Here is a 15,823-nt window from a genome sequence, read left to right as displayed (position 1 = left end):
GACCAATCAGGAGACTTCGCACTAAGTGGGGACAAAAAAGCAAAGACCAGTATGTAGTGTTTTTATCACAGCATAAAGGAACTGTGTTTGTCTGCCAGTGTGTAATGACAGACTGATGAAAAGAATTCCAAACTCACAGGAGAAAATTCTTTCTGTTAAGACATTTTTTATGAGGCCAGGTATACAATTCTACCCTCTGCAACCAACATCTTGGTGAATGTGATCTCTGCTTGAAAAACGTAATGTGTTGCTCAGGAATAAGTTGGGTTTTCATGACTGAAAACATGAAGTCATGTAGTCATTTATCTCTTAAGTGAATAGATGCTGAATGGTTTTATAGCTTGTGAAAATGTCTGGCTCGCTTTAGTTCCACAGTAAATGTCTTTTTAAGGCAAGTTTACAAGCATTCTCAAGGCTCTTGTAAAATAAAGCAATCTTGCAATGAATTAATATTTTTCAAACAAAATATGCAGCAGATGCCCTTGCTCAATGACACCGATTTGACAAATGGTCTTCAAATATCTTTCCACAAATTCAAAAGAATGTGTATGTTTTCTTCTCTGTTCTGTTTGGTTTCTTATACCACCCTAGTTGACCCCAGTTTTCCCTTCCAAAAGAAGGATGTAGTCTGTCAAGAGCTGCCTTGTTTTAGCTGGCCAGACAAATAAAATGAGGTCATCCTTCCCCTTGTCTGTCCTTACTCATTGCTACAACCACTTGTTTGTTTTTATTGCTTCTATCTAATTAACAGAGAGAGAAGCACCCATTGTGTCTAATGTGTCAGTACCATTATAGAAAACCAACCAAGTTTTGCAGGAAGATGTTCAGCTCTTACTGAAAGTTTTACATGCTCCTTGTCAAGAGACTGCTCGCCTTAAATGACCTGCTAATCATCTGGTTTAGAACTATTAAAGCCTTCTAACCTGTTACTCTGTTACTCTTTTATGCAAAGCTGATGGTTTTGGGGTCTGGTAACAGGTAAAGGATGATGCAAGTACCTGACACTTGACAAAATTRTCAGATTGCAGTTTGCATATGTGTAGCATTTAATTGCACAAAAAACAATGTCCAGTTCCTGGGTATGATGCCCCTTATTCTCACAGTTTCAAGATGCCAACAGAGGAGACTTCTTCCACTGGGTCTGCAGCTTTCTGTTGCCTTTGTACAAAGGTCAATATTCCTTTTCCTTGTGTAAAGCTTTCCAATTTCAGGCTTAGTCCTCATTTAGGGTTCTGCAGCTTTTACTCCTGAGGCCTGGTTGTCCATCCTACCATACTGAACGCTGCCACTAGGTGTAACTTGCCTGCATGCTACACTTCAGCTTCTAAAGTATTCACAGTCCCTTTGTCACTGGACTGTAGTTGATTGTCATTATTTTATAAATGGCATATTACTATTCATAACTGTGAATAATTCCAAAATAAATTCCAGTGGTAACTTCATTGATATCTCTAAGAAAGCAATTTGTAGCTTTTCTTTGACTAAAACAATAGTTTTTATCTGTAAGAGCTTTTGTTTTTTGGTTTTTTTTTTTACAATTTAAGTTTTATTTCTCTTCTTTTTTACAAAATCTGCAAAATTTTGCAAAGCTTAGGGTAAAGTTTATCCTAGAGCTGTGTTGTCCTGTGGTATAGTTTATTGTATTGTGAATTACTAGAATTCAAGAGACATGGCACAATTTGTCATAGCCTATCTTTGGTCTTAATCTTCATTCTAGTCTGTCAGTGTCACAAATTGTGACACTGGTCACAATGGTTTGTTTTCATATCTCTGTATTCCAGAGCTACATACATAATTTATATCCCTCTGCATCCAGTTAAGCATCACAGCTTTTTGTCGCAGCTGTTTCTCCTAAATTCCTCTTCTGAAACATACTCTTGCCATTGCAGTGTCCCTGAGCATGGCTACCTTCAGTGAACACAGTGCACGTGAGTAGATTTTTAAAAGAGCTTTTCCAATTCTAGAACTCAAAACATGCTCTGCAACCTACAGCCTAGGTATTTGTCTGTATGTTCTCAGTGGTGTTCATTCTTGTTGATGGTCTTTGCCTCCCRTTCTCATCTGGTTACCACAGGCAGAACTTTTTCTCTTTACTCACTCACTTCCTAACAAGTTGCTTGGTGCTTTCAGGCAACACTTAGTCATTAAGTAGCATCTTCTCGCCACACACCTCCAACTAAAATATAAAATATGTGTGAATTGAGGTTTTTTTTCTTTCCTCATATTGCTTCCAGATTCTGTTGCTGAATACTCTGCTAATATTTGTAGTCTAGCATGTATCAAGACTATGATGGCTAACAAGATTTGAAAAAGCTGAGAAAAATTAAACATGTGGAATTGGTTGACAGAAATTCTGTTTTTATCCAAATAAATTCATGTTACTTCTACATCTAGAAGAACACCTGCCTTTCTCAACTAAAAATTGAATGCATTGCTAATGATTTATTTTGTACCAACTATTTCCAGTGCATTTTCCAATAATAGGAACTATGGAACAATAGTTTTATCATCAGAGGTATAGTAATATAATTTTTGTAACCACAACAGTATATTTTTTACTTTGACATTCTCTTATCTTTCAAAAGCAAAAAGTTTCTATTTTCCCCTGTTTGGTTTTTTTTCTCCATAGGTGAGCTAGTCAAAATATAGTCAGTTATAGTGATAGCTTTAAAGACTATGAATCAGTATACAGAAGGCTGTATGACTCATTTGACTTCTAAGAAAAGTGATGCTTTCATCTTTGTATTATGTATATAACTTATTCATAGACAACATTTGAATTTTAACGGCAAAAAATACTGTGATAAACCATTTCTAAAGTGCTGTGGACTTCGTTAAAGAATGACTAGAAGGCCACTTGGCTTAGTTCTAATATATGCTGTGTCTCTCCCCCTTCTTTATTCCCTGGTTTCTCCATTATATCACATTTTCCCTACTTTTTTCTCTGCCTGCAGAAACTGAAAGGTTGTTACGTAGAAGGGGAATCCTCTGGGACAGGTTTTGTTTGTTTGTCATTACTGAAGTGACCCTTCCCTAATGAAGGAGGCTCTCTGTGACTTTTTTGACCAAGGCCACCCTGAGTATCAGTCAGCAAGGCCTGCAGGGGATCTTCTAGGGTTTTCTTTTTTCTTTCTGACTGACTGGGTCTTGCTCAGTCTCAAAGACCTAGGAAAGGCAGTGGCAGCGTGTCATGTTACTGATAGACTGCCTGACTAGTGTCCCAAAATCATCTGTTGTGGAGAAGAGAGAAGCTACTGCCTTACTTGATGCTTGTTGTCAAAGAGGGCTGAAGCGTGTCTGTAGTGTGGAGTGCTGTCCAATGTCCTCCAGGCTCACTGGGGAATAGGGATTTAAATATAAGCAACTTACTGAAATAATCAGTATCCTCACCTATGGCTGTGTCTTGAGGTTGTGTGCATGCCCACTTTGGCTTTGTTTACTCAGTGGCAGCTGGTCTTCGCTGATGTGAATGGGATTTTCCAGGTATAGCTGCTGAGTTGTCCCATGGGATTTAAGCATCTAAGCTTGAAATTAGTGAGAAATAGTTTATCATAAGCTCAGCTCTTTTTCAGTCAACRGGTTCATAAAACAATTTTGGATTTGGAATACCTGTTTAAACAGCCTTTTAAAACTTCAGTGTTAACACAAAAAGGGATGTAGAGTTGCAGAACTACTCCCCATGTGGTACTCAGAGTGCCACACTTGTGTTTTGCTAGTGAGCAGAAAAGGAGACATTCTGGGGATATGGTGATAACTGATCCAGAAAACTAGGGGTGGTCACTGATCCAGGAAAAAAAGCACTATTTTTGTTCTTTCTACATGAAATGGCCCCAGACTGCTATTACAGTTTCCAGTAAAGAAGAATGATCTTTTATTTCCTCCTCCTATTCTTCCCAAAGTAACAAATACAACAATAAGCTGCCTTTGTTTGGTGCATATCATAACACATAGAAATCAGGAATGTTTTTCTATCTGCTGACCCAGCTATATTTTATCATTAAGAATAATTAAGGCTTACTTTATTTATAGCAATGTGGACTTTCTGCTACCCTGTTCCATTTGAAATAAATTAACAATTGACTCTGGACTCATCAGATAAGAACTTTCTTGAATGTGCACCCCAGGCAATGTTAAATCTGTTTAACTATACATGAATGAGAGAAAAAATAAACAGCAAAACTATTTTTGTCCTCTACAGAGTTGACCCCTGAGGAAAAAGCACTGAGGATTGCCAAAGCTATGCGTAAGCAGTCCTCAGAGGTAAAAGAGAAATGGGAGAACCTAAATGCCAGTGCCAACATCTGGCAGAAGCAAGTGGACAAAGCATTAGAAAAACTGAAAGACTTGCAGTGTGCCATGGATGACCTTGATGCTGACTTGAAGGAGGCTGAAAACGTGAAGAATGGCTGGAAACCTGTGGGAGACTTGCTAATAGATTCATTACAGGATCACATTGAGAAAACTGCTGTAAGTATGAAACTTCTGGGAAATATTTACCCTATGTGAGAGTCAGACCTCTCCATTCTATTGCACCTAATCTTGTGAAATATGTATACACCGTATMCTTAAATTCTCACATACAGTGCCTAGTTAATTTATGGACAAGATCGCTGTGCAGTGGTTTTTAAAGTCTAGAGTTGAGGTCAGTTCACACTTAAACCTATTATCACTGTGCAGTTTTTGGTCTCAAAGAAAATCCAATACTGTGTTGCATTCCCGTGTCAGCTGTGATTGCATAAGGACATATGATTAGCTGGCTACAGATTTGTACGGCATACAACATTCATTATATATGAAAAAATTTGTATTCATATTTAAATGTTTTCCACCTAGAAAAACTGTCTAACCCACACCTAGGCCATGGGTGTGTTTGGAGCTTTGCCTAAGCACTGAAATATGAGTAAGCTGAGTCAGTTTATCATCCAGGCAGATGACAGCAGGCTCCCCTCTTTTTTGTAGTGGTGAGCTGTCAGATCCATTAAACCTCTTGGGCAACTTTGTTCTTAGAAAAACTTTTAGAGCTAATTTTAATAGTGCAGAGGTATATTTGGAGCTTTAATTTCTGTTCATTAGCTTTCACAAACTGCACGTGTTGTCTATTTTAGCTTGTATAAATGAAAAATTTTTATTTGCTTTTACATTAGCCCAGTATCTCTCAACCATCCATGATTCTGTTCTGTGAATGAATATGGCAGAATAATAGAAGACCCTGGGGTCAGTGTACCTGACCATCCATGAGTTCAGCCTGGAAAGCTGGTGATGGAAGGATGAAGGGTCGTGGGTTGCAAACACTTTGCTGCAAATACTCTATTATACATACATAGCCCATGGATTCAATGTATTAAATTAACACTTAGGACTGCGTTAGTTCACATATATCTGTGTAAGCATCCTCATTCTCCAGATTTTGTTGCTACTTTACAGCTTAATGGAATCTAAAATCTTTAAACCAAAGGCAGTCAAAGCTGATTTATGTCCGGTCTGCTGTTGATTTGAGAAGAGTAATGTGTCTCCTCCTCCCCTTCTTACATTTTAATATAGATACTAAAGAAAGTGCTAACATGCTGATGCTGAATAGCTCTTTGTTCTCATGTTAGGAAGCAATTTGTCATGTCTTAATGGCTTTTCCATAAAGGAGAGTAAGGCAAAGTCTTTTAGATTTTCATTGTTGTGGAAAAAGTGAAACATCTGCTAAAGTAATAGGGACCTGCTGGCTCTCCAGAAGCCAACTGCTTCTTTCTTACCAGTAGGTTACTGGGACTGATTAGAGAGAGTTTGAAGGGAGGTAAATAATTGAATTGTCCAAAGAAAAAACTTTTTGTAGTTGTTTTTGGCTTGTTTCTTAGTGTTTACTCAAGCCATTTATAGGACTGAACAATTAACTGCTCACAGCAAGAAAGACATCTGATGCATCTTTTCAACTGTAACTCAGACTACATCAATTTTGGTCTTAATACTGTATTTAGTTCCATTTGATTCAATAAACCTTTTTTTCTTTTTAATCATCGTAATAGTTTTAACTGTTCAATTCTAATTAGGTAAAATGTTGTACACCTTGAAGATACATTTCTTTGTGCTTTGCTAATTCAGTAATAGTTTTTAAATTGATTTTTTTGTCAGCTGATTTATAGTGGAAAACTGTGGTTACTCTTATTCAATATATTTTGTTTTAAGAGTGCTAGATAGAGACTGCACTACTAAAGCTCCTAATACCGCGTTGCATATTTCTACTTGGATAGAAAGACTCTAAAGCCATATGGCAGCACTAAATACCTTATTTAAATTGTAATACTCTGGTTTAAGGGCATAATTTGGATGTGGGCAGTTGGGTAATTTTCATACTGTCTCTGACTCCAAAGATGGATATGAAGTAGTTAATAAGAGTACTGAAGTAAATGACCTTTCTTTGCTGGAAGATTTGGAGTTGTGTACAGTTGTTAGCATAAGCTGCCACATTAGTCACCACTATGTTGAGTTTAGTTTGGCTTTCTTGCTGCTCAGGAGATGACTGTCAAGCCTAAATGTGTCCTTACTCTTGTAGGCTTTTAGAGAAGAAATTGCTCCCATCAACTTGAAAGTTAAAACAGTCAATGATTTGTCCAGTCAGCTGTCTCCACTTGACCTTTATCCATCATTGAAGATGTCTCGTCAATTAGATGATCTTAACATGCGGTGGAAACTTTTACAGGTATGCTTCTGAATGCATATGGTAGGGGTGGGTGGCAAGAATACTCCTCTCTTACCTTTCTGTTCTCTTAAAAGATACGGTATGACCATGTTTCCATTATTTCTCTCTTCAAGGTGTTACTCTGGTGGTACAAAAGCGACAAAGGGAGCTGTCTTTCCTTCACTGTCTTGACCGATAGCTTTCCTTTTCAGCTGTCTCAGCAGTTTACTCACTCAAGAGACCGCATTAATCTCTGGAGACTAGCGGGACTTTTGCCACATGCTTTTTTATACAGTCTTACAGCAGTATTTTTACTCCATAAATCATTGTTACTGAAAACTAGCCTGCATATTTCTGTTGTTTCCAACCCATGTGGAAGCTGGTTTATTTTGTTCTTGACCATTCAGTTTCTTCACGGAATTTCACTTGAAATGACTTAAGTATTAGTAGAGCTGTAACAAGATATGAGCAATAACATATTTAGCATTATAAAACAGAACAGGGGCTGGTATAAGCAAGATTCATATTGCTTGGTTATGATTATTGGTGCTTAAATGATCTGAAAAAGGTAAATTGAAATGTCTGATTACAGTTAAAACTCATTTACACTTTCATACTGAATGATTTAATAAAGCTGCTTACATCAGTTAAAGTTCATTTAGCAATCTTTTCATTTTCTCACTCCCCTTTCTGTAGTAAATATTTATTGTGAATCAACTTCTGTGTATTTCTTTCCCTGGCTTCTAAGGGGAATATGAAGTGTTGGAAAGAATTGGGGGAAGGCTGGAGGGTCGTTTGCCACTCTAGCTGAGGGTGGTGGAACAGAATTTACAAAACTCAAGTGTCAGCTTCTGGGCTAGTAGTTTGAATCAGTCTCTCCTGAGAGACAAAATTATTAATGGGTCATATCTGTTCTTCCCTCTCTTTAATATAATTTGATATTGGCATTTATTTCCTTAAAGAGAGTTAACTAAGCAGCCAAAACCCTGAATGTTCTAGTGCAGTTTTAATTAGTAAACAGGAGGAAGTCATATCAGCCACTGAAGCAGTATCTTCCAAAATCATTCTATGTTGGAAAGGCAGCTGTGAGATCAATACAATCAAAGTGAGACTTGCTAACTATAGAAATTTGGACAAGGGAAGGGTTGGGAGGGAGTCAGAAATTTCAATGGTCAGCTGTAGTCACCAGTTCATTATTGATCTGCACTGCTTGTACGAGAACACTGCAAGATACTTCTGTTAAGCAAAAAATAAAAAAAGTAGCCTTGAATGGCTAGGTGGTAAATAAGTGACACAAAGTCAACCTTAATTTGTTTAACCAAAATGAACGTAAACCACTTTTTATTATTGTGGCCCTGTTGTTACAAAGTGAATGTGATGTAAGTTTTAAGTATATGTGTTTATGTGTAGGTGTCTGTAGAGGATCGCCTTAAACAGCTACAGGAAGCACACCGAGATTTTGGGCCTGCATCGCAGCACTTTCTTTCCAGTAAGTTCTTCGAATGAATTGATATATTTGAGAAAGCCTTGGGTGCAGTCATATCTCAAACATGCATCCCTTTTACTGACTGTGCTCCAGGTTTCACTCTGGCTGGAGCACAAAAAGTTCCTCCTCCTCATCGTTATTTGCCTCCCTGTTTCTGTGGGGGTAGTTCATCCTCAGTCTTTATAACTTCACTGAGGTCCTCATGTGCTTCCCTCAGGGATTACCTCACTATCTCCCTGAGTTATGCTTCTGCCCCTGGTTGCTTTCTTGTTTGTTCTTTGTTGTTGTTTGCATGGCCGATGGCCATTTTAGAGTCCTTATGTGTTCATAACTACATCTTCTCATTCCTTGCTGCCTTTGTCTTCAGCTTTCTCTTCCACGCTTACTGGGATGGCACAGGAGAAGAGCTATCTGGATTTTTGCAGACTAGAGGATTATTAAAAGGCTTCATGTTGCACATTCCTAGAACTTCAAGTGAAGGGGAGGGAAAAGCACACTTGCATCACTTCTTGAGACAAATTCTTGCATCTTTTTCTTTTTTGTGAAATTCTTAGAGAAATAAGTGTATGATCTCCAAGTATTCCTAGGAAGGGGCAAAAACAGATACTTAACTCCCTCATTCCCATTTTAACTTATTCATTACAGCTAGATAAATGGTGGTATCAAGATCCATGTTGATTTTCTGACCTTCTAGCCCAACTGCCTTCATCAAAGTTTATGATACATGGTGTTAACCCAGGCAGCTCTCCAGTTTTTAACTGAGTGCTTCAATAATAATGATAAAACAATTTCAAGAGTTATGAAAAATGAACGTAAAAATGAGCAGCTTTGTCCCAGAGATATTAAAGCACCATATGTGCTGTATTAATGAAACAGCTAATATAATTTAATGCATTAAGTAAATCTTGATTTCTTCTTGAGTTATGTGACAACAGTATTTTTATTTCAAATTGACAAGCAGTTTCTGGGTGAACAAAATAGTAAATGAGGTGCAGTGTATTTAAAATATTGCAGGTCTTATGCGAAACAATTCTTGGAGATGCTATTCCGCTGTTTAAATTGACAGAACAAACCACAAACTTTAAAAATACATTTTTTTTTTTGGTTGGTTGGTTGAGTTTTTTATAAACCTCATTTGAAGTGTGGTGTTGCTACTGTGGGTTTGTAGCACTTCCAGTCTCAAACCTGTAACCTTGACCTGGAAAGTACAGCTATGTAATAAGTTGCCAGTACAAGTATATAGAGGCACCTTTGGCACTGCTAAAAAAAAAAAAAAAAAAAAAAAAAAAAAAAAGCCGCCTTAATGCTTTGGGACACAAGTCAGTCTGGTTTGTATAATTAGAAGAGATTAGGAAGCAACATAGCAAAGTTGTAGTTTCCCCTATCCTAGCTGGTTTGAGAAGTTCCTGACTTCAGTCCTGTGACCTGGTAATCTCTTCTCACCTGGACCAATGCAACTGTTTAAGTGACTGATCTGATCCATAAAAGGATCCTTATGTAAAACTAGGAAGCCTGCCAGGCAAGGTCAGCTGATTTTGTTTGCCTTGACTTGGATCATCTCCTTAATTTGGCTTAAAGCATGCTACCACAAATAACTTTATTCGCAGGACTGAGTGAAGTGGTAACCTGCAGTTGGGAGAAGCTGAAATGAGCAGCTGGGGCAAAGGAGACCTGGAACTTCTCAAACTGGCTTTGTTGCTGGATAAAACGTTCATAGAATTACATCCGAAGAGACTGTACAGTGCCTTATCAGTATGCCTCAGCCTTGCTTAGGGCATCTTTTGGGCTTGAGAGGACATTGCTTTTTACGTTACATGCAAAAGTCAAGAAGGGAAGGTTTCCAGAATGCATGTTGGTAGATACTGCAAAGAACCACAGATGAATACCACCAAATGCCTCAAATGCCCTCTTCAAAGCATTTCTGAATGACATCTAGCCTTTTACTAATACCTGCAGCACTCCTAGTGAGTGCCAGAATCGATAACTACTCTGTTCAGTTTTCATCAAGAAACTGATTTTAAAGAATGGGAATTTCATTTTGCAGAGGTTCATGCAGTACAGAAAACTGGCAGTGTTTTAGAAAGGTTTTTCCCAAGTAAGTATAGTATCACTTGATCCATAAAAATTAACATTTGACATAAATTTGTTAGGTTGTTTAGTTCACATCTCTATCAGTGCAGACTATCTTATAGTCTCTCATAGAAAATAAGTTAACTCCAAGCAAACTGTGGACAGGTTTTTCTTTTTGGTTAGCTGACATAATTAGTGTAGTAGTACCTCAGCAGCCATAGATGCCAAATTGCAGCATTAAAGAATGAAACTCCAGAGCTGATGCCTCCTTCACCTATTTGCTTGATTTTCATGTCTGTCTTCAGCATTATGAGCACCTGAGAGACTTTTTAGTTTACTACCTATATTTGAGCATTTAGTCGTTAATGTTTTTTGCTTACCAAGTAAATAATTAATTCTTACTGTAAATGGCATTTTTTCTGTATTTTTTTTTTTCCAGTGAATAATGTTTTTTACTTGGTTCATGTAGCTTCCCAAATATACTTCACAGTAATCTGTTTTTCGGTAGGTTAATCTAATTCTTCTTAAACTAAACAAACTTTGAGGCCCATGTAGGGGTCACAACTGCTCAGGGAACAGTCTGTCTATCTTTGCAACAGTGTGTGCTGCAGCGTGAGAAGTTTTGGAGGGCGAAAGAGAGAGTTACTCTCAAATCAATTCCTCAGAGAACAATAAGCTCAAAAGTGGGCCATGCTTACAGAAAGTTAGATAATCGAGAGTGTCTTTAATTGCAGTGTCTTAATTGTAAGGTGCAATGTGGATGAAAGTTGCATCTCATTTTTTTTAGGTATTTAAATAGGGGAGTTAGTCGCTCAGAGTAGGCACTCTGATGTGGAAGTGCTGGCATACATGTTTAGTATAAATTCATACTGATCAATTCTTCCTATATATTCCTTCAAACTCACTTCTGCAGTGAATCTAGTGAAGTGAGTTTCTTCTACGATAAAACCCTAATTAACCAGGCATCAGTTTGATAATGTCCTGTAGGATGTATATGAACCTATGGTCCTTCAGTAAATACCCACTTCTAAGTTGTGCAGCAGCTCTCCTGTAGGCCTGAACATTTCTTCCTCTTACATCTCCTTCCTCCTTACATCTTTAGATAAGGACAGTTGTACTGTGGTGTACAACTTTGTGCCTTTTGTGTCTCAGTATATAGAAGGCTTCCTGGTGTTATGGATGATATCTGTTGATATATCAGACTTTCATAAATCCTCCAAAGATTGCTGCTGTTCAGCAAGGAGTACAAAGACAGGTTTTAATGCTTTTTTTTCTGTTGTACAGTGTTAATCAATATTAATTTGAGTTGCAAATAGGAGCTAAGGGCTGTAACTAATAATAATATAGATATTTTTCTTTTTTGTTTTGTTGCCAGGATTTAATTACAGTAGTGGAAACATTTATGAAAACTGGTGTCTCAGTGTGCTCTGGATGGATAGCTCGCTTGTTCAGAATTTATTATCCTTCTTTGGAGTAGAATCACCACATTTGTTTTATTTCTACCTTGGCATCAAATATACGGCTAAAATCATCTTGATATATTGCCTTTRTTTTCCCCAGCTGATTTTCTAATTACTGTAAGCTTGTCTGGGAAATTATAGTTGTTCCTACTTAATTTATTATAACTGTGTTAATTGTACAGAAGGAACAATGACAATTGTATCTTTTCTATTTGACAGGTGTTTTCTAATAACTACCTTCTGTTTATTTCCTCAGCTTCAGTACAGTTTCCATGGCAGAGATCTGTTTCACATAACAAAGTGCCCTATTATATCAAGTAAGTTTACCTTGATTCTTAAGTTCCCATAAGCAAAACAAAAGTCTTATTGCCATAACCTGATAACAAAAAAATTAGGTGCTAATAAGTATCTAGAAATGTTATCAGACTAATCTGTCTACATAGTGTTATGCTGCATGTACTGTATGTTTTCATGTTTATCGTTTTGTATATTGTATCATTTAGAAATAGGTAAAAATAATAACAACAAAAAGACCCCACTCAAAAAAAAAAAAAAGCTCCAGTGTAATATGGTATTGGGCTTTGTACAGGACTTCAAACTGAGCACATCCAGGGTATAAACTATACAGTAAAGGGGAGAAGATTGAGTACATAGTGTATTTAAAAACACAAAGTTCATAGCCTGAAGCAGTACTGTGGTGACTAATATCTGTAGAGCCCATTTTTCCTTTTGTGAAAAATTCCTACTGAAATAGACACATGTTGATTCACCTTCTTTAATTTTAGAAAATGTTTATAGTGTATAATGTTAGCATAAATGTAAAATTAATGTAAAAGTTGAGTAAAATTGTACAAGTGCCTTTCTTCCTTAGAGGAATCATTGAGATATCTATTTTGGAAATAGTAGGAGTAATTATAGACATATGGAGAATTATTTGATATATTCTATTGGGAGGGGGGGGAACATGGACAATCCGGATTTTCCTTTCCATAAGCATTTATTTATGTACTATTTGCCTAAAATTTAAAGGTCAAAGACTGCATCTCTGAGAGAAGGATGGCTATTTGCCAGAGGTAAATGTAGCTGTAAGGAGGTACAATGTACAGTAAACCAGGACCAGAGTAGTTCACTTCAGGGTGAAGGAAATCTCTATTGAGATGTTATCAGTTTGAATTTGGAAAAAAGTACATTTTTTCAAGACTGTAGGATAGCTATGAATAGGTCCTGCAAATAATTCATTCTAAAGAAGTATCAGTGAAGATTTTGTTCTCTTGCATATTGCACTGTCATAAATTTGAGCATGCCACATTCTGTGCTTCAAACAGTTTATGAGTGTTTGAGAGCTCTGAAGTAAGTAGTGGTAAATCTTTGTGTTTATCTGTGTCAATCAAACCTGTTGTCATCATTCTTGAAGTATGACAGTTGTGTGAAAATTAATTTTAAAATGTCCAAGATAGGTAGCTGGAAAAAGGAAAAACTCTACTATGGATAAACTTGAGATGTCTATAAAAGGGTTTGTGCTTGTGCTGAAAAGTCTTGTAGAGCCCTACAGAAGGCTGAGGTCTGCTGGAAGAGAGATTCTTTTCCTCATCCCAACATGGAAGAGGAGGAGGCAGAGGTTGGACAGGGAGGGACAGTGACCATCCTGACTCAGGCACCAGTGCAGTTGAATTGATCATATCTACAGCAGTAATTGAAAGAAAACTTTGAAGCCTAAAACTGCAGAGAGCAAGAGGAAAACTACCCTGAACAGTCCTTTCTCTTGTGGCTAAGTCTTTCATTGGGTGTGAAAGATGACAACTCATGTTCCTGCTCTACCTGATTGCAGCCAGTAGCTTAAGTGTGAATTGTTTACAGGGTCCAAGTGCCTTTAAGGTCAGGTCTGTGCAGGCCTGGGAAAGTTCAGAGGCGGGAGAAATCGATACAGGGCAGGATAAGTAGTTCTAGGGTAAGCGACAGTTTGGTCCTCATGACCACTACCTGTGATAGAATAGACTAAGATTGAGGTTCCTGATTCCTACTGAGCATAGCGAAGATTTTATCTTGAATATTTTATATGCACATCCTTTTCACATATTTCAGGAGAAATTTGGGGGGTTTCTGAAGTTAGCGGGCATCTCTCCTGCCCCCACTGTGCCTCAAGTTCAGTTTTTGGTAAATCAGTTTTTTACCACAACAAGTTCAATAGAAAGTAAGTCTTTCCAATTGGCACATTGGGTGCAATCCTGCAAATGCAGAACTCAGTGGCAAAGTATCCATTGATACTCTGGGCCTGCTCTGACAGTAGTATGCTGACTGCCCTGGGGCTGGTGACTGAGGCCAGCAATGATTGAGAAACAAAGACCCAGCATCTTTCGGTAACTTGTTTAATGGTCTGACACAGGAAGTCTGATAGAGGGGCAGAAGTGTAGGGCAAGTTCTCTGATGGTCAAGGTCTTTATAGAAACAGAGACTCCTAGGTTTTTTTAAGGATGGTTTTAATGAAGTCAGCAGAATTAACTGCTGCATCTCAAAGAAGACTTTTCCAGTAGATTATTCTCTACTTTCAGCTCGATACGTGCTGCTGAAGCAATGTCCTGATGCTTGTATCTTGAAAGAGGAGAATGATGTTACGTGTAACCAGTGGGAGGTGTGTGGGTGGTGGTGGTGGTTTTGGAGGAGGGGAGGAGGAAGAAGGGGGTGTTGGTTATTTTTTTTAAAACATGGGGAGGAATGCTGAATTTCTGCCTGACAGACTGTGAAGCTACAGACTGACCTTGGCAGAACCTTCATTTCTTATTGTATGCTGATCCAAACTTCAGAGCTGGCAGCAGCAAGTAGGCAAAATACTGAGTTGTGGAAAATAAAACACAGAAAAGAGCTGATTTTGAACTTCATTTGTTTTTAGTATCATCAGGCTGAAGAGCACTCTTAGCTTTAAATATTCTTTCTCATCTTTGCTCGTTCCCTAATTTCAGATGTAGTTGAGAAAAGGGAGGAAAAAACCACACTGACATAAAAACTTATTTGATTGGAGAGATTAAATGAGCTTTAGCAATACAATTCAAGAGAACAGTCAACAGGATCCAGTGGAGGTTGTTTATGCAGAAAGAATCTCTGGGAAAGATGTGCAGATTAACTTGTTATTTAATGTTCTTATTGATTTTTTTTTTAATTATTCTAACATATTTGAATGAGGTGCTGGTGATCTAAAACACAACTTGAATAGAAAGAAAATTTATGATGATTCTCAATAATTCATATCCTTTGAGACCAGTTATAGTTACTGTTTTTATGGTAAGATTTGTATGTTGAGAAATAAAGTTTAAGGTACCAGTTGTTCATATTATGGGATAGGAAGAAAAACAGCAGAACAGAGAGAATAAAAGTATGATTCAGGGATCGATAGCTGCAAACTCAGAATTTTTTTTTAATTCATTTTGAAAGTGAAGTAAAATGGTAATTGAAAACAGACTACTTGAATTCTGAATAAGAACATACACCTTGTTTAGCCAACCATAAATTCATGTTTAGTTCATTTCAGTTGCTTTTCTAGAGTGTCCTTGTTTGTGAAATATAAGGTGTTCCAAAAGTGACATAGCTGCAGGTGATTTTGTATTTTTACCTCTGTTACCATGAGGATTAAAAAACAAACCAATCTTCCCAGTTTTATTGCACACAGAGGGCGAGGTTTAAAAAAAATTAGGGAGCTGAAGATGAGAAGGCAGGAAGGAGTGTTCTAGGCGGCAATGAATCTGTAAGGAGAATGTCAAAATGGTGGAAGACATCTGTATTTTCAGATAAGCAGCATTTATTCTGTTTCTTTCCTGATGCCAGTGGTAACAGGCTTCGGAGTGTAGTTCACTCTCCCCACCGCGTTCACTAACCGTCAGCATATCTGTCCCTTCTGGAGTTGCGTTTAATCAGGTTCCGGAAGCACAGGAAAGACTTAAAGCTAGCGTCCAAACTCCTCTGCCCCATAAGTTCAGGCAGAGATATGGAGTGTTTTGAAAAGGAGTGACTGTTCTGCTTCGTTGGAAGAGGGACTCATAATTCTTTGAGCCCAAGTTTATTAAGGTGTCTGTACCCTGCACTATAGCAGATATTTAATTGAACTAAGCCTATACGAGGCGGGGCACGCGGGTCTTTGCCAACAGGTTG

The 15,823-nt window shown here is 37.7% G+C and overlaps 1 protein-coding gene across 6 annotated transcripts in view; it reads left to right on the top strand.

The window, feature by feature from the left end:
* UTRN (utrophin) overlaps nt 1-15,823 on the top strand; it is a 366,002-nt gene that overhangs the window by 267,119 nt on the left and 83,060 nt on the right. For 4 of the 6 annotated variants that reach the window (XM_026066461.1, XM_026066459.1, XM_026066458.1 and 1 more), the window contains 5 exons: nt 1,890-1,928; nt 4,199-4,467; nt 6,542-6,688; nt 8,078-8,156; nt 11,940-12,000. In XM_026066461.1, the coding sequence (XP_025922246.1) occupies nt 1,890-1,928; nt 4,199-4,467; nt 6,542-6,688; nt 8,078-8,156; nt 11,940-12,000 (595 nt within the window). The remainder of the gene's footprint in view (nt 1-1,889; nt 1,929-4,198; nt 4,468-6,541; nt 6,689-8,077; nt 8,157-11,939; nt 12,001-15,823) is intronic. The other 2 variants (XM_026066463.1, XM_026066460.1) reach the window with 1 other exon arrangement.

This window comes from Apteryx rowi, unplaced genomic scaffold (genome assembly GCF_003343035.1).
Source record: "Apteryx rowi isolate R43461 unplaced genomic scaffold, aptRow1 scaffold_241, whole genome shotgun sequence".
Taxonomy (NCBI): Eukaryota; Metazoa; Chordata; class Aves; order Apterygiformes; family Apterygidae; genus Apteryx; species Apteryx rowi.
Note: the sequence above shows the minus strand (reverse complement) of the source record. Positions and strands in the feature narration are given on the sequence as shown.